Consider the following 18,713-nt stretch of genomic DNA (forward strand, 5'->3'; position numbering starts at 1 on the left):
GTTCGGCGGCTGTATCGGAGGCTTGGGTGTACCCCGATATGCTCACGAGATCTTTCGAAATTGTGTACAAAGTGTCTTCGATAAATACGGTCAACGAGATTCTGGGACAATTAGGTTCATGGAGGAAGGCAACATAGGAGGAACCACGACGTCTTGTACTATCGTCTGCCGTGAGTTGCATCCTTCTGGCAGGCGTATGCATCAACCGGCTTTTATATGCAGTCACTACTGCCGATCAACGCCGAAAGAGTCTGGGAAGTATATGCCCTACGAGCTATGGATGACATGTCGGGCTACAACGGCAGCTCCTACGTTTTTTGCTCCAATCGTTATAAACAGAAGGATGTTCGTGGATGGAGCGTTCGGCAATACGAATAACCCGACTCGCAAAGCCCACTTTCACTTTTTGACCAAAGTTACTGGTTACAAGGAATGTCCTGTGGTTTGGCTCAATATCGGGACTGGCTCACCTAGACCACAATGCGATGCAGCTAGCACGGGGACACGACGATCTTCGATAGCGACCATTCACCAGCGCAACTGGAAAGACAGACTGATTCCAAATGCGATTCGCGAGGCACGAAACCTTCTGCGAGATCTTGAGGCTATAGCGACTGATTCGGACAGAGTCGAAGAAGAGATGGAAGATGTTATTGACAGCAAAGCAAACGAGCAACACATGACCTTTGCTCGAGTCAGTGCAAACAACGGTGTCGCAGATGTCCAGCTTGACGATTGGCGAAGCCTAGGAAAGATCGAGCACTTGACTCATCTCTACTTGGAACAGCCAGATGTTGTGTTAAAGCTCGAGCGAATGGCTGACCTTCTGGCCACGGAAACTCTCAAACGTCGACAAGCACAGAACAGGAAAAAATCTCTGGTACCGGATACACCGCCTGCGCTGCCCTTACCCGTTCTACCATTTCTGTCAACGTCTCCAGACGAAGTCAGTCCCCTACCTTCGCCGATCATTACTATTTCTCAACCTCGTCACAGAAAACAGCATAGTTCGGGCTCTCAAGAGGTCTCGCCATTAGAACCTAGCCCGATCTCTCCACTGACCAGAGCCCCCACCAACGAAATACCGATAGCGCACGCTTTTGGCACAGCAGCGAATGTTTCTCCTCCAATTGCAGAGCATGCAGACGAGACCTTGACTACGCTCTCTAAGCAGGAGCAAGGACCATCAAAGCCAAAACGAGATCTTCTCGGAAATGTCGATACCGCTCTGAATACGAACACAATACATCCAATTGTTGAAAAGCGCTTCTGGAACCTGCAAGGAAAGCATGAAATCGATGAGAAGTGGAAGAGACGGTCAACTGTAGTATAGAGAAGCAGAAGCAGAATTTATCGTGACCTGCTCAATGAGTTCAATGTCCTCACCCTAACTTGGTGTAACTTATGAGAATTTGTCACAACGTCTTCTAACTCATGCTAGTGTCCTAGTTATTGTCCCAAGTCTTCGTCATAGTCCAGAGTCGATATTTCTATGCATCGAGAAGTTCATCTGACCAGAATTTTCCAGGGTGAATAATTTTGTAGTTTCCCGGCATTCACTTATTCGGCCAGCGCATCTAGCTAAATCTACCCGGAATCTTTGCTTCGATGACAGTATAGGGTGCTACTCGTAGATGGTCCTCCTTCTGCATATTACCCTAAGTGACGACAGTGAGATTTGATTATACCATTGGTGTGATTATTGTGGTGAAACCTTTTTGTGGTTGAAATGATTCTTTCATGTTGGCGTATTGAACATGATAGGCTTCTACCATGTGTAGTGTCTATGACAAGATTCAACGACTTCTATGCCATCGCAGTGATCTTGCGCCTATATAGTCATGCATCAGATCGTCGGTCTGCTATGCGCTTCACAAACACAAAACGAGCTTTCTTCTATCGGGCGGATGAAGTCGCGCCTTCTCATCAGTCATCAGTATACCTCGTTACAAACTCTATCACCTGCCACCCCCTAACTTCAACGTCTATTTACAACTCGTCGTGGCCACTTGGCTCATCATCATCGCCATAATCTGGCATGCCACCGGCACCACCAGAGTAGAGCTTAGATGTGATTGGATAGGCGACGTTGCTGAGTTTCTCACGTTGTTCTTCAAAGTCCTCCTTTTCAGCAGTAGATGCGTTCTCCTCGAGCCAGTCAGTGGTTTCCTTGACGGCATCGAGAAGTGTTTCCTTATCGTCTTCGTCGATCTTGCCACCGAGACCTTCCTCGTCATTGACTTGGTTCTTCAGTGAGACAGCGTAGTTCTCGAGACTGTTTCGTGCCTCAATCTTCTCACGCTGAGCCTTGTCTTCCTCGGCGAATTCCTCGGCTTCCTGTACCATTCGCTCGATTTCTTCTTGAGACAGTCGGCCCTTGTCGTTCGTGATCGTGATAGATTCCGACTTGCCAGTGCCCTTGTCACCAGCGCTAACCTTGAGGATACCATTGGCGTCAAGCTCGAATGAGACTTCGATCTGAGGTACACCTCGTGGTGAAGGTGGAATACCAGTAAGCTCAAATTTGCCCAATAGATTGTTGTCCTTAGTCATTGATCGTTCACCTTCGAAGACCTGGATCAAGACGACAGGCTGGTTATCGGCAGCCGTACTGAAGATTTGAGCCTTCTTGGTAGGAACGACAGTGTTGCGAGGAATAAGCTTGGTCATGACGCCACCAGTTGTCTCAATACCCAAAGTGAGAGGGTTGACATCCATGAGAACAAGCTCTTCCGTACCTGTCTCACCAGAAAGAACACCGCCTTGAACAGCAGCACCATAAGCGACAGCTTCATCAGGATTAATACCCTTAGAGGCCTTCTTTCCACCAAAGTATTCTTCAATCATAGATTGAACCTTTGGAATTCTGGTAGAACCACCAACAAGAACAATATCGTCAACCTCGGATTTCTTGACCTTGGCATCCTTCAATACCTGTTCGACAGGCTTAAGTGTCTTCTTGAACAGATCCATGTTGAGCTCCTCGAACTTGGCTCGGGTAAGTGTCTCGGAGAAATCATTACCCTGGTGGAATGACTCGATTTCGATTCGAGTCGACATTTGCGACGACAACGTTCTCTTGGCTTTTTCAACTTCGCGCTTCAACTTGCCCATTGTCTTGAGGTCCTTGCGGATGTCCACGTCGTTCTTCTTGTTATAGAGCTTCACAAAGTGGTCCATCACTCTCTGGTCAAAATCTTCACCTCCCAAGTGCGTATCACCAGCGGTAGCGAGGACTTCGAATACACCCTCGTCGACAGACAGCAATGACACGTCAAATGTGCCGCCACCTAAATCGTACTTTTGGAGTTAGTTATGGACAGGTGAAGGCTGGAAAGTACTTACAACAATGATTTGACGTTCCTTTTTATCGGCGATTTTGTCGAGACCATATGCGATAGCGGCAGCGGTAGGTTCGTTGACAACACGGAGGACGGTAAGGCCGGCGATTATACCAGCATCCTTGGTAGCTTGACGTTGAGCATCGTTGAAATAGGCTGGAACAGTAACGACAGCGTGGGTGACCTTCTTTCCAAGATAAGCCTCAGCTACCTCCTTCATTTTTCCGAGAACCATAGCTGATATTTCTTCAGGAGTAAAGTTTCGTGGCTTGCCTTGAACTTCGACGTTGACAGTGGGCTTGCCATCTTTCTCGACCAGTTTGAAAGGAAAGTGCTTGGCGTCTTTTTGGACGTCCTTGTCTGCGAATTTTCGACCGATGAGACGTCTAAGACTGTTAGCAATGGCAATATGGGTAGAGGAAATACTCACTTGATATCAAAAACAGTCCTTTCTGGGTTTGCAGCATATTGGTTCTTTGCCGCATCTCCGACCAAACGTTCCTCGTCAGTGAATGCCACATAAGATGGCGTTATACGGTTTCCTTGATCGTTTACAATGATGTCGACCTTTCCATGCTGCATCACACCGACGCAGGAGTATGTAGTGCCCAAATCAATACCAATGACAGTGCCATACTCGCTGGCTGTGTCGTTCATAGGAGTCTGGTCTTGCGCCTGCGCACGACCTATCAATGCCAGAGGGCAAATGAATAAGAGGAGAAGATAGAAGAGAGTAGTGAACTGGAAGGCGGAAGCCTTCGACGCTCTCTGCGTCGCCATGGTGGGCGTCGTATGTACTCGATCTCTTGTAAATACTCGAGATTTCGAGGGACTGTCTCGAAATCAGACACTTGGGATCCGTGTCTGCCACTCAAAGACGGTTGGAATCACACAGGGCGTATGTTGGTGGAAATCCAATCGAAGGGAGGGAGTATGTGGAATTGGAAATATTTAGAACTTTTGGCACCGATTTGGCTTTTATCGATACAGCGCAGCTGCTACCGTGGCTTCTTGCGGGCCTGCGATGATGAGGACAAGTTGTCCAGTCACAAGTGACGAGTGGGGTAGACCCAAGTGCGGCAAACCAGGGCAAAGTGCCACTGATGCGTGCAGCAGCGAAAGTTCGTTTGAAACAGTAAACCCCTTTCAAGAACCTTCACTTGACAGGCAACACTCTCACTGTTGCAAACGGGCCATTCGTGACAGGCATATGTGTTCAGACAGTACAACAGTCACTTACTGCTCAAACACTACAAGATGGGTCCCCGTTCTAACAAGCTGAATACTATTTACAAAAGCGGTTGAGTGAAATCTGAACAGAGTGTTGTGGTCGAATTACGTTTATTCGGACTCTGAGCCGCTGCTGGATGTGCTCCTTTTCTTATTCTTTGTTCCCTTGCCACCGAGCATGCCAGCTATACTTTGCTGACCCTGCTCCACTTTCTCTATTTTCTTTCGAGCCTTTTCAGCCTTGTCTCTTTCTTTCTTCTCCTTCTCAGCTTGCCACTTTGCCATCTTGTCCCTCTCTTCTTCGCCCTCCTTGGCCAGATCAGACTCGAGCTTCTTATATTCCGCACTTTCAGGATCCATACCAATAAGACTTTCAAGCAACTTGATCTCTCGCGCATAGACAGTCTTGTCGTCGATAGTCTTCTTGGAGTCTTTGGGATCAGGTCTTTCACATGGTGTCTCAAGGATCATGGGAATATTGGTTAAGCGCGGCTCATTCATGATACTGTGGAAAGCGCGTAGACCAAGAAAACCAAGACCAATGTTCTGATGTAAATCCTTCTTTGAACCGAACATACCCTTCGAGTCGTTTAAGTGCAAAGCCTTCAAATACTTCAAACCAACTACATCATCCAATTCTTGAAATGTCCTTTGAAAGGCTTCTGGCGTTCTCAGGTCATAACCAGCAGCAAATGTATGACATGTATCGATGCAAATTCCAATTCGGTTTTGGTGCTCCGGTCTAAGCTTTGCAATAACCTGAGCAAGATCTGAAAAGCGACCTCCGATGATAGTTTCTGTGCCAGCCATATTTTCTAGTAGAGGCACTACAGTTTCCGTCTCAGAAAGAGCCTTATCCAGTAGAGTTGCCAATCGGGTAATAGCCTCTGGTAGGGGGTCCTTGTTTGTTGCACCAGGATGGAAATTGTAGTATTTGATGCCTAGAGCCTCACAACGCTTCAGGTCCTTAAGGAAGAAATCATAGGATTTCTTGGCCTGGTCGGCATCTTTGGCTGCAAGATTGACCAAGTAGGAACCATGCGGGACGATGTGTTGCTTAGCGTCGATCCCATGACGGGAACAGGCGTGAATGAAAGCATCTCTGTTCTCTGGCTTGAGATCGGGGTTCTCCCATTTTCGCTGGCTCTGGAGAAATAGTGCCAATGCATTTCCACCAATATGAACGGCATTGGTAATGGCATTCTCGACACCTTTGGCAATGCTGACATGAGCACCAACAAACATGTTCAGACCTGTTGTCCTTGGCGCCAGCGGCATGTCTTCTGCTTCTTTTTGCTCTTTGGTCTTTCTTTTGCGTTTGACCTTGACTGCCTTTGACTCGGTACCTTCGTCGTCTGGAATCGAAGAGAGGTCACTAGAGCTGTCGTCTGCTTTGGTATGCTTGGGTGCCCTTATGGACTTTTTTTTCTTAGAAGAGTCAGTGGCCTTGTTTTGTGTCGTGAAATTCGTGGAATCAGGATCATCTTCATTCCGTTCTTCGAGCACATCGGTTCGGCCTGGTTCATCTAGTATAATATCTGCCTTGGTCTTCTTGCGTGGTCGAGGAGGCTTGTTTTGTTCGACAGCGCTCCCTTCTGTGCAACGTTGAGCATCACTTGACTTCAACTCATGTCGGCTCGGTTCAGGTATGGAATCTAGCTCTATATCGTCTTGCTTCCGCTTTCTCGGCGACTGTCGAATTGTAGCAGATGTGCCATTGGATTTTGGTGGTTTGAAGGGCATGCTCAAGATAGGTGAGGGAGCTGTTTGCTGTAGCGGAGTTGATTGCACGCGTACTGGCCCTTGTCGGATGACGATTAAGCCTAGATCAGCACTAACGCGAAGAGCACGCGATCTTAAGTGCCCGCAGATTAGCCTTTCAGCTCTGAAAAATGACGCCCAAAAAATATACGCAACTATAATTCGTAGAAGCGTTTCCGAACCGTCGAAATGGAAGTTCGTGCCTGGGACAATCCTATCCACAGTTCCAGTAACGTTGATCCAACGTCAGAGATAAGAGCTTTTACTGTATATGGGATTGAGAGCACCTGAAGGTGAACGTTGTCGCATCTCGATGAAGCACTCCTTCGCGACTCAATAGTTTCTGCCCGCATAAGATACCTTGACCTTCATGGACGACTCCGAGACACGCAGCAATGCCGCTTCGGATTCCTCGTCAGAGGACAGTGCTCCCGAATCACAGCCCGAGTTGATGATCACGACCAGAGAAAGACGAAAGACAGCCGGTAACAGATACAGCCAGGTCGTAGCACAAGAGCAAGCAGATGAGGACAAGGAAGACGACGTTGCCTTGCTGTTTGCAGACGCAGAAGGTGAAGATGAAGAATACAACAGCGATGAGGCCGACGATGAGGCGGATATGTCCTCTTCGGAAGATGACGATCAGGGACCAAATGCTGCGCCTGATGATATGGATGGTGAAACCGAGTTGCAGAAACAGGCCAAGATGGAGCGGCAGAAAAAGCGAAAAGCCGACATGGCTATGACCACAATGAGTGCCATAAGGAAGAAGCCAAAGATTGACCCTACCTCATTACACAGAGCACCCGATAAACCGAAAGCCTCGAAACGAAAAGAAAGAGTCTCCTGGCTGCCAGATCAGAACGCTGCTTCTGGTCGTACGTCCCTCAGAAAACAGACTGTCGCACACCGAGAAGTCATGCTGGAGCGTCTGAAGGAAAGTGAGGAACAGCGGTTGAAATACAAAGCACAACGTGAGGAGAAAGAAAAAATCAAGCAAGCTGAAGCACCTAAGGAGATGACTCAAGCAGACCGGCTTGCCGAAGCCGAGAAGAACGAGAAAAGGAATGCCAGGAGTCTGAATCGATGGGAAACCATGGAGAAACAACGACTCGAAGAGCAAGCTGCTAAGCTGGCTGCTCTCAAAGGTCGTACTCTGCAAGGCCCGGTGATCACGCTGCATAGCTCAAGACACCAATATCAGGGGCTCAAGATTGAGCGTACGAGTCCGGTTTCTGGTGGTATAGATGACGGTCAGCCGAAGAAGAGAGGTCCCAAACCGAAGAACCTGCTACAACAGACAACTGCGTTACCGTCAAGTCTGTCAGCCATCGCTCCCTCATCCTTCATTGTGACCACTGGCAATCCGGCACTTCAGTCAGGTACAACAACCAAAGATCCTGCACAACCTGCTCCAGACATGTGGCTGGCTGGTATACACGAGTACGCAAGGCAGTCTGGCCCTGGAGAGACAACAAACCTCGATTTACACGGCAATGCCAATTCGGGCGATTACAGGGTGGCACAATCACAATCAGTCACGTCGGAGGAGCAGGTACCCAGCACCAAGCCAGCACCTGTAATCCTCCCATCTACTCAGGTCAGGACAATAGTCCCATCCCAGCCAAACTCAAATATATCGATCAATCCAACGAGTCTTGTAGCAGGGCAGATTGCTTCGATGCCACCAGCAGATCATCCTTTGCCTCCTGACGCCCAAGTTGCGACAGCTGGCGTTCGCTCAGACGACACACAGAGACCACAAATTCATTCGACGCTCGCAGAACCTGCTTCACGGACCATATTGGTCGAGCCAGACAGTGAACCTACACTGCCACAACCTTCGCTGATCGAGGTTACATCCACACGCAATTTAGTTGTGCTTGAAGGGTTCGAAGACTTGACTGCAGAAGCAAGACAAGCGTTCAATATGTTTTACACCTCCAAGAAGTCAGCTAGACCTGTCAAGCACATCGCCGAGCTATGTGCAATTACTGGTTTGCCAGCCAGATACCGCGATCCAAAATCAAGTGCGGCATATGCGAACGCTACTGCGTTCCAAAAACTCAGGGAGCTTCAATGCCACAGTTATCAATGGAGTAGCATGCTAGGATGTTATGTCGGTCGTGCTGGCCAGGTTGCAAAGGGTGTGCCCGATGGCTTCTTAGGTATGTAGCTGTGCACCTGCTCTTGCTTCGCGTGCTCGATCGACGCGGCAGAGCTTCCCTGCACATTCAAGGTGAGCGTTTCATTGTGGCCGTCGGCACACATTCCTGTTTCGTTAATAGGCACTCGTTACAACGATTGGCGCCTAATCCAGCGTCTGTTGTGTTCATTCGAGCTTTACGGACCCCCGATCGGCACGTTTTGGCCATCAGGGAATACTACTGCTCAAATTCGGGCTTGAGCTTGTTCCTAATTGCTGGAACAGGGATGGTCGCAGCAGCATCAGGTGGCGTGATTTACCACTGATTACGCGAACCTGACTACCTTCATGAAATCCAACAAGAAGCTTGAGGGACCATTCAGGCCATTGACAATCTAACATCCAAATGTTTAGCTGGACTGCCAATCTTGAACGCCACAACCAAAGAAGATCTACGTATGTATGTGCCCTTGCCCGTCAGTCTCCCTAGCAGATCGCCACTTTGGGGCACGATAGTGGGTGAATACTTCGTGCCGGAAGGCACCCGTGTTCATCTCCAAAAACTTGCCAGGCACAAACAAGAGTACGACTCCAGAAAAACAATGAACCACCTACGCTGTGAGCGATGGCTCGGAGGTCCTGAATCTAGGTTCGATCGTCAAAATCTTTCGAGTCAGTTTCTACTCGTGCCAGATACTGGTTAGGCAAGGTATCAGAGAACACCTGAGATGATATTACGTACTTCGAAATCTAGTTTGCAACGAGATGAGGCTGATTCTGACAGAGACGTTGCTGAATCTTGACCTCGAGCACTGCCAAGATACTGTTCCGATCAAAACTCATCTGTAGAGGTCTAATTCCTGGAGGCTACATTAGCTTTGGCTAGGTATGTACCTTACGGGAGAAGCCATCACTCCTGCAGAAGCTCGTGTTCACGGATGCAAACAACTGTTTCAATTGGTACCAACACTTCGCAAAAATCTGCAGGAGAGAATTTTTGGGTCGTCATGCCAGGGACAGGGGCATGCATAGCCTGCAGCATGCAATGCTGTGATTTGGAAGAGTGTGGCGGAAGCTGTGTTGGTCGTGAGCTGTAGCGCAGCACACTACCCACATCAACTATCTCATCGATTTTGAGACATGTAGGCTGTATATCTCCACGCAGGATTTGCTCGGTCGAACGCAAACTGGGTCATCTCGCCAAACATGCATGCAACCTTGTCGCGGCATGACAATCGCTATAGCGAATCAACTCTTAGTGGGACAGGTACAGTATCCGTAACCACCTGATCGGAAGCCCTCTTCGATATTGGTACCACTTGATTGATCCACGTATGTACAAGATCGAGATGCGTTTGAAGCCATATGGAACCAATTGACAATGACAAAGAGGACCAAAATGTGATAATCTGTTAGGCTGATTGGGACGTGTGTGGTGCCTGACTCTTTACCAACGACAATGTTGTGCTAATTTCAAGAAGCTAATAGCCAAATAGTGGTACGTTCCTTGATCTCACCGAATGGTGATCGAGAGCAGCATTCTAGAGATCTGTGACTGTAGGCGGATCTTAATGGTCACCCCATTCGACGAACAGTTATTAGGCTAATTTGTTCAAAACCTGTTTACGTTTTGGACTCGAGGAGGCCTGCATACGACTCCGAGTCCAGTGTTCATTGGATGATAATTGTAATCGATAAACATTACCAGACGCAGGTTGAGACGAGATGAACAGCATCCATAGAGAAAAGGTCTGATCTATACACACCTCAGCAGGTTTTTCGCGACTGTTTGATCTTGCATACAGCTATAGAACGACCGTAAAATGGATGGATGCTCTATAGCACCTCGATTGCGTTTCAACGAGGTACATTCAAGGCTCGCTCCTTTCCTTCGACCAAAAAAGCTACTCATCTGCTTGGCCCGCGAGCCGGCGGCACCGCGTGAATCTTCTTCGACGCCGCTTCTGGGCATTCATCGCAATTGAGTTGAGGCTATCGCAACACTTGTTCAATTGTTCGGAACGGCACGGAGTACAGTGCGAACACCAAATCGTAAGGAGCTTTCAATGGTTACGTTGTGCTGGTGGTCTGTGTGAGTCGTTGACCTTGGCAGTGACAGTCAATACTGCAGCTTCATGTAACTCACTAAACACAGTCGCGAGTATACTTTCCAGCTGGGGCACAAAGACGACTCGGCTAGATACAAGCGAGCACAAGAAGTACGATCGCGGAGTTCGGGATAGAGCATCACGAACGCCTCCTTCTGGTAGCGTCTCCTGTGCATCACGTAGAGGCACACTAACTGGTTGTGCATAGCTCGAACTCTGAAAGTCGATAGCGACAATGCTCAAAAACCATTGCGTGATACGTCTCGAGACACTATTCGTGGTGTTTGGGATCGATTCCCGGTAGTACTCAGCTGAACTCAATCGTGTTACTGACGTTCTCTCATCTTCGAAACCATGTTCTTGCGCAATGATCGCCGAATCTCATGTGGCTTAAACTCAGCAACTAGATATGGGTTAAAGTTTCTGTTCTCTCAACTGTAGACGCCACTCTGACCGTTCTTTGTGCCCCTAGTTCGTGCCACTTGCTTGCGTCACTAGCACCCCCACGGCGGCAACCCCGATCCCATATGCTTCCTAATCCAGCTACTTGCATCCAATCTATACCTCGATCTGGAAAGCTAGCGCATGAACGTCGACGAACAGTCCCACGATCGCGGGTTCTGCATTACCCCTGCCAAAGCAGAACACGGAGTATGTGCTTGAGGGGTTGTCATGTCAAACCAGGGTATAATGTCCAATAACAAGATGCAGTCCTAAGCTGCAGCGTTATTGCTCAAGGACAAGAGCGCTAAGGCCGCGAACTGTGGATATTCAGATCAGATCAGCAGGTGTCCTGCCAGGTTTGTATTGTCAGAAAACCGAAATCGACACCTTGCAGGATCCTCCTTCTTGCTACTAGTAGCCTGCATGCAGCACGATCGTACGTCAAACGAGAACTCTACTTTATGGTGATCGAATGATGTGAGAGTTCATCAACACCTTGAGAGGGCCGCTTCGTTCTAGACTGTTCCTCTTCGCTTTATGGCTCTCAATTAGAGTGTAAGCTGAAGTATCAGTAGCAGTAGTAGTGACACAATTCAAGCTCCCACAGAAACTCTTGTTTGTTTGCATACAATGAAGTGACGGTCCTCTTCATTTCCATGCTCCTGAACCGTAAAGTCGTCCTTGAGTGCAGCACGCGATTTACTCGTATCCCCACCGTCAAGAGTTGTACACCTCGCGTAGTAAAATCATCCCCAGATGATTTGCGCAACTCTTAACGGCGAGGAGCGCAAGTACAATACTTGAATACGAGAATATGCTTCGTGATCGACATGCCCTCGTGAACGTGGGGCATTCAATGTCGAAGCAGTACTAGTAGTACGAGTACTAGTACTAGCACGACAGTTCGCGTCAACTTCATCCACATCCTCGGATAGCTCCGTACACCCGTCATCGATCGACGTTCACAGTAACGCCAACCTCAAACCCTGTTTCCGCGACTACTATCAAGCTTCGTCTGATTGCTGCTGCACCTGTACAACTTCGGCAAGCACAGTATCGCCGTGGCGTTGACGAACGGGCCGATCAGTGGATGTGCCCAGTCGGTATAGTTCCTTGGAATGAAGATATTGGCCAAGCTTTCTCCAAACTCTATTTCGAGGATCCTGTAGGGAGCCTGTACACGTTGAGCTGAAAGAGCTTACTACGTATTTCATGCTAGCGAGGGCAATATCTGTCGATGGTGCGTTTGAGCGACGAGTCGTTCTGGACGATACGTTCCAGCAGCACAGAGGATGGGCTGGGAGTGACTAGAATGCTCGGGAGACAGAATCATGGTGCTTCGTTACGTAAGGAGTTGCCCATTGCTCGGGGGCACCTAATGCTATAATGCATGCTCTCGTTACAGTCGTTTTATTCGTACAGGGCCAAGTAGTATTCTTGACTTTGCTCAGCCACCTCGCCTTCGTGCCGCTAAATAGATTGCCTGGAACACTACCACTTCCCTCATCCCGATGCTGATTGTCGTGCTATCGCCAGCGATCTCGTCGACAATACTATGCGACAAGTCCAGAGTACTGTTGAGAAACATGGGCATGGGATACGTGTCCTTGAGTAACTGGACTGACTGAGTTGTATACCCCATGGCTGTGTATTGCGAACTGCTGCTGGTGCTGTTCGTGTTGCTCCTGTCGCTGCTGCTGCACAAGTGCTTGTGGATGTTGCGCCATTGCCTGCCAAGGCCCGGCTACCGTCGTGGCGGCCAAGCCACCCGGGTAACCGAGTGAGTCGTACTGTTCCACTCGAGGAGCAAAGTGATGCGGGACATTCAGTCCCTCTGGCACGTAGCGTGGATGGTATTGGAGTGCCACACCTGGTGAAGGGTATCCAGGCTGGGGTATTCGACCGTCAACATATCTGATTGGCATCTGACAATGAGTAGGTCGCTGTTGAGGTCTCTCTGCCTGCAGGAGACCATTCTCGGACTGCCAGTCACTTTGCGTAGGTGAAAAGGCCGATGCTGTAGAAGCACATCTTGTGTAATCAGTAGTGCGACTCCATGACCAGGGGCTGTCAGTGTAGTTTACTGGTGTTGGTTGGCCTAGGCTACTGGTTGGGGTTGGGTATGCAGCGTTTGATTTTCCATACCAGTTTATCGGAGCCCAGTCCCTTTCACTCTGTGTCGTCGAGCTCACAGTGTGACTTGGCTGTGACTCGAAGCTAGAATTCCAGCCAAGGTCTTCGGAGAAGCTCTTCTGGGGCAAAGACATCGTGTCTATATCTTCGATCTTTGTGCTTGGAATGACTCCTTGCTCGTGGGACAGTTCGACGTTTGACTTGAGACTGCCTGCGAGCTCCTCTGGGCCACGATCGGATCGCAGAGTCTCGATAAAATGCATCAGTGGAAGTCTTCGCCCATACTTCATAGCCTGTAAAGCGTGGTTTAGAGCATAAAGGTCTCCCTGCTGTGTCGTAGATGTTGCTGGTACCTTGCGGTTTGGTTCATGCTTGATATTGAATCGACAAGTGTATCCAACTTTTGCGCAGGCCGTGCATGGACCTGGATGACCTGAGCACTGCAGAGAGATCAGAGGGTGTTCCTATGAATGAGCTACCAGTGAGGACCACACGTACCTTGGTCTTTCGTCTCTTACAAGGCTCACAAGCGTTCAGCGTCCTTGATCGCCGCTTTACCCCTGGGGTCTCTTTGTACCACGAGGTCTCCTTCGGCTTGATTGTGACTTTACCTCGATCACTGCTTTGACGATCCCGTCCGTTGGATTGATTTCGAGCCATTCTGCTGGAAGTAAGCCTTGTGATTAGCAGTTACTATGAGCAGGAACTTGTGAAGAGTATATGCATCAGTTGCCAGCCGGGTTTGATATTCGATCGTGCACTTGTTGTCCAAACTCTAAACGTCCTCCCTCTTTAATGTCCAAGACTTTATGAGATCGAGTCTTACGTGCTCTCGGGGATCCACTCTCTTTCCCATTTCGCTATGGGGGTACTTAAGACCGTTTGGAGACGACAAGACATGTCCCCTACTGCAAACTCAAATATCCGTTTCACTAATAGGGCCTGATGCAGGCCATTGCATTAGCACGATCTCCCACCACCAATGTTACCAGATTGAATATCCATTCATAGGTACCTGTGTAGTCCAAGCAACGAGAACATTCGCCGCTCGGAATACGTCTGAAACAAATTCCTGCTGATAGATGCCAAGTGTTCGACCAGGCAAGATATAGAGTATGTCCCACAACGTAACCTCGACCTTCAACGCAATACCATTGCTCAACGATCGTGCTAGGTCTCGCGTTAAGCTCATACTCCCTCAAAGAAAGTGATGTCGCCTAAACCATCAAGCAGGCGGCTCCTTCAGGGCTTCGTTCCGTATCTCAACCGGAACGCAAAGTCTAATGTAAATTTGGCGTCATCCGCGACGACCAGATAGAGTAGTGCAATTAGAATCCGAACTCATCGAGATGGCAACACGTAGCTCCGCATATCGACTAGGATGTTGACGACAGGAGGAGCTCGCGGGGCTTCGCGGATGTGGAAGCTATCGAAGATGTGGCTAATTCATTGTATGGATTCATACATGATGACACCACGAGACCATGATCAACAATCCGTGCGTAGCGGGGAGTCAATAGGCATATGAATACGTATGTAGAGTGATCGAAGTTGATTCCTTGTTGGGGTTGTCCAGAGTTGACCCTGCTCTATGCACGGACAAAAGCATCGTTGAGCTAAGCAGAGAATCCCTGTCATGCTCTTCGTGCAAGGCGAGAGTCCATTCTTCGTCCAATTCCGACAGAGTCGTTTGTTCTGACTCGGCATAAGTTGCTACACTGGGCATACCGCGCCACTTTCGCGTTAGGATAAAGTTGTGAGCCACCAAGTGTCCAGCCACTGGTCAAAGGTCAAAGGTCAAAGGTCACCATTGCTCTGCATGCAGTGGGAATACATTCTCCGCCCTATAACATATCGAGGAGGAGATCCGAAGGTTGGAGCGCGAGACGGAACGAATCTAGTAGCTCTACGAGTACTCCATTGCTGGAGTCCACTGCACTAGAGTATAATGGTATGAGTTTTACTGAAGCTCGCATGCCAGCCATGGGCCATGACTGAGGGAATCCGACGGTGGTGCTCATACAGACAAAGCTTCGTTGAGAGGGAATTCGAAGAGGGCATTCGAAGACTGTGCAAAATGCATGGCGCTAGCTGGGTGAGTACCAACCGCCGAACCACGGTTGTATTCTGCAACTTCCCATATCCATCCAATCAGGAGGGGCACGACTTAGTGTTTGCCTGAGGCAGTAGCTTCACATACACAGGTTCTTGCTAGGGACACAATTCATTGTAGTTGCTTGATAATGCACGTAGCCCCGAAAGAAAAGAATATCGACTCATTCAAGCTCTTTGAATTAACGTTGAGTGCTTCAGGCAACCAAAACGAATTGTGTCCCAACTGGTGTACTGAGACCTTCCCTCCAGTGTCCTGCTAGATCACCTCGAGCACTCCAAGCTTGTTATCCTGGGCAGCCGCCAGCCACTCTTCTCGATCGGGCACAACGGCGATCGCGGCAAGAAATTCATGGTTCATTGAACCCTTGATCGGAGGCCATCGTTTCGTTAGTACAAAGCCACCAACCCATCTTCTCTCAATGAGCATTTGTATTCATTACCTACTTAGGTGTTGGGCAACCCCACCGGAACAGTCTAGACCCATCAGGTTCTGTTGTACTCTACCCCTACCAAATAGTCCAATTATAGTAGAACGTTGGAGCTATGGGCGAGTGAGTACGTGGCTATGTAGAAGATCTGGTGGAATGGTGGCTCTATACTAAAGGATCACACCAGCCCTGTCCAGTATTATCAGCTGTGCTTGACAGGACACCATGCGTAGATGAGGGCGACAGTCTCAGCAAAGCTGTGAACAGCAACCCTGTAAAACAGCACGTTAATTCCTGTACAGTACGTAGGTCACTGGCAAGTCATCTGGCATCTGCAATCAGAAGCGACAACCGCATCAAGGCAAACAGCCAAAAAGCCAATTAATGTGCATGTCAGCTCTAGCCTGCTGTAGCGTGCCTCTATTCATCGTCCTTCCAGCCTTGCGTTCGCCGTCATCGACCCTTGACTGAAACTCGATGTCTTCCAACGCTGGTGAAGGTTAGAAATGACACGACAGAAAACAGTCACAGACTGATCAAGTTGGAGAGGCACGACCTCATTATGGGTGGGTAAAGATGCCTAGTACCAGCAGTCGCCCTCGTTCGGTCTCAGGCAGCATGGGATGACGACAAGTGTCCATTCCCCCCCTTTCCACTCCTCAATGGTCTAGGTATCTCTTCGTGCCATAAACGTACAGCGTCAGAGACTGATTATGGAGCATAGTCACTTATCGCCAATTTGTATACCTAGATTTGAGAGTCCAGGCTTGACGTGATGGGAAGTCTTGGAAAACGATGTGGCATTTACGCTACTTTCCTGCCGGCACGGGATCAAATCCCCTGTTCGATGTGCAGCAAAGCGTCGCTTCATCAGATTCTGTTTCGTCCAGGTACTAATGGTGGACACGAGTTGCCTATCGTGAGATGTGTAAATTTCCTCAACATATCAGCTGGTGAGCATCGTGCTTATCTATCGTCGTTACGAGAAGACGTCGATAGATGTTGAGCTCAGTTCAGCTCAGCTCAACTCAGCTCAGCGCACGTGCGCTTTCAGCTGAGGCGCTTCTTCAAAGATCTCTGCACCGATTGTGAAGTTCTGGCCGTTCCGAATATGCTCGATGAAAGCACGTGACAAGGTCGATGTATGAGAAGGTTGATTACAGTTGTTAAAACATGCTGCCTCACTGTAAGGCCAGTTGCAGCTTTGTGTTGAAATTATCTTGATGAAAAGGGAAGAATATTGGTGCTGATTGTCAAGTAGGAAGTCCTTAAGGGCTGGAAAATAACAAATGTCAATGCTCGCCGCGTGTTCGACAGTATATTGCTTTCGGAGAGGTCGGAGCATTGGAGGCAAATCGTCAAAGGTATCGGCGTTAGGGTGGATGAAGAACTAGCATAATCAAAACACACCAATCTCAAGCAGGAAGAGATGAGCTTACCCGCATCTGTATGCCTACAAGATAGATGGTGGAGAGCTGCGTGGTAAGTGGAAGTTCTGGAAAAGCTCGAGTGAATTGACAAGCCCAACTCCAAGCAGAGTGAATTGGGGTGTTTGGATCTTGGCTGTGGAAAGTCTCCAAAGAAGGCATATTGCTGCCCAAGATATCGTCCAGCCTCGCGCCAGCCTGAATGGCACGACGAGCGCCATTGCGAAAATCGACGATCGCCTTGGACATATGATCTGCAGTCCTTGTCAATCTGGTGTCGAATGCAAGTTCCATGGGTACAACATCGAATAGCTGCGGCGGATGCCGTCCACTCACGTGCTGTGTCCAGAAAGCATGCAACTCTTCAAAGAGTTGCACAGGCTGTCTGTCGAGGTCAAGTCCGTCAGTATGGAAACTAATACCTTGAATTCGTCGCCCTGGATACCTTAGACTGACAGGATCTGTCTGACACGCTGCGTCTACATCCTTGAGCGACAGCAGTTCAGTCAGGGTCAGGGCCGGTATGTCCTCTCCATCCTCGATCGAAGATGATTGCGTGGGAGAGCTCCCCGCTGTCACATCTACCATCGCATCCGCCTCTCCTGAAAACGTTGAGGTTGCTTTTCTGTTAGCTTTGCCCTCTCCTTGTTGAGGTGACAATAAGGATGATGCTAAGGAAGGATCTTCGCTGATGGTCTGCATGAGCGACTCTGCTATTTGAGCAAGTTTGCCGCTTGCATCGGTCAGCTGCATGTTGCTGAGGTCCTCTCGGCTGCTGAAGCTGTGACGAAGGACTGCTATCTGAATTGCGGAATGGTAGACTGAAGGAGACATCTCGATGAGCTGAAATCTTCGTAGATATGATCCTGAGTAGCGGCCTACCGTTGCTACGTGTAATTGATTGCCATTGGCTAATCTCAAACGATTGATCGATCCCAGAATCTAGGGCCGACATTCTGACTCGTGCATCCATGGTCTAAATGGAACCAAAACCCGCCACAGACTAGAGTGTCTCTTGAGGCTTGCACTTACGATTGTCGTTGGCCGGTTGGAAATGGAAATGGAAATGGAAATCTGTTCCGCAGAGACCTGTAACCTATTAGATCAAGATCAGCAATGAGCTAGAAGTCGTGGGTACGACACGGTATATCTAACGAGAGGCTAGATCTGTCCGTTCCGCTTTCGTTGAAGGATCAAATGCTCGCAAGATTCTGACTGGTAGTTGGAGTGTTTTTACACAGCACTGCCTGCAGTTGCTAGTAGTTTCTATTACCAGATAGGCAGGTAAAGAGTTGACCTATGTTTGCAGATGGACCACAGATCCCGGAATTCGCCCCAAACTGGTTGCTACAACTTACCACACATCAAGCGAGACCGTGTGGACCTGGAAAATTGTTCCGCAACGCTTTTGCGGATTCACGGCATTAAATTCCACGCTTACTGATTGGGCGTCGCTCCGGTTACCATCTCAACGAGGTGGCAACAAACACTACGTTGAGCTAGTGCCGATGTGCAGGTTGCGCGAACCATGAGGTCGAGCTTGAACATCAAGTCTTGTTGAAGACAGTACGCTTGAAACG

General features: G+C 48.9%; 6 protein-coding genes across 6 annotated transcripts; 2 read left to right on the top strand and 4 right to left on the bottom strand.

The window, feature by feature from the left end:
* Positions 1-343: 343 nt before the first annotated feature.
* Positions 344-1,333, top strand: LTR64_002604 (uncharacterized protein; the record flags this gene model as incomplete). Its single annotated transcript, XM_064896973.1, has 2 exons — positions 344-946; positions 1,004-1,333. 2 exons carry the CDS (start codon positions 344-346, stop codon positions 1,331-1,333), a joined length of 933 nt encoding a protein of 310 aa, XP_064755923.1.
* Positions 1,334-1,989: 656 nt separating this feature from the next.
* Positions 1,990-4,121, bottom strand: KAR2 (ATPase with role in protein import into the ER; the record flags this gene model as incomplete). The annotated part of the gene is made up of 3 exons (XM_064896974.1): positions 1,990-3,300; positions 3,346-3,727; positions 3,772-4,121. The coding sequence occupies 3 exons, from the start codon at positions 4,119-4,121 to the stop codon at positions 1,990-1,992; spliced, it is 2,043 nt and encodes a 680-aa protein (XP_064755924.1).
* Positions 4,122-4,682: 561 nt separating this feature from the next.
* Positions 4,683-6,314, bottom strand: APN1 (DNA-(apurinic or apyrimidinic site) lyase; the record flags this gene model as incomplete). Its single annotated transcript, XM_064896975.1, has 1 exon — positions 4,683-6,314. One exon carries the CDS (start codon positions 6,312-6,314, stop codon positions 4,683-4,685), a length of 1,632 nt encoding a protein of 543 aa, XP_064755925.1.
* Positions 6,315-6,702: 388 nt separating this feature from the next.
* LTR64_002607 (uncharacterized protein) lies at positions 6,703-8,804 on the top strand (the record flags this gene model as incomplete). Its single annotated transcript, XM_064896976.1, has 2 exons — positions 6,703-8,500; positions 8,764-8,804. The coding sequence occupies 2 exons, from the start codon at positions 6,703-6,705 to the stop codon at positions 8,802-8,804; spliced, it is 1,839 nt and encodes a 612-aa protein (XP_064755926.1).
* A 3,779-nt stretch (positions 8,805-12,583) lies between these two features.
* Positions 12,584-13,823, bottom strand: LTR64_002608 (uncharacterized protein; the record flags this gene model as incomplete). The annotated part of the gene is made up of 2 exons (XM_064896977.1): positions 12,584-13,603; positions 13,662-13,823. The coding sequence occupies 2 exons, from the start codon at positions 13,821-13,823 to the stop codon at positions 12,584-12,586; spliced, it is 1,182 nt and encodes a 393-aa protein (XP_064755927.1).
* Positions 13,824-16,739: 2,916 nt separating this feature from the next.
* On the bottom strand, positions 16,740-17,967 carry LTR64_002609 (uncharacterized protein; the record flags this gene model as incomplete). The annotated part of the gene is made up of 2 exons (XM_064896978.1): positions 16,740-17,096; positions 17,146-17,967. 2 exons carry the CDS (start codon positions 17,965-17,967, stop codon positions 16,740-16,742), a joined length of 1,179 nt encoding a protein of 392 aa, XP_064755928.1.
* Positions 17,968-18,713: the final 746 nt, after the last annotated feature.

This window comes from Lithohypha guttulata (genome assembly GCF_036872675.1).
Source record: "Lithohypha guttulata strain CCFEE 5908 chromosome Unknown scaffold_2, whole genome shotgun sequence".
Lineage (NCBI taxonomy): Eukaryota > Fungi > Ascomycota > Eurotiomycetes > Chaetothyriales > Trichomeriaceae > Lithohypha > Lithohypha guttulata.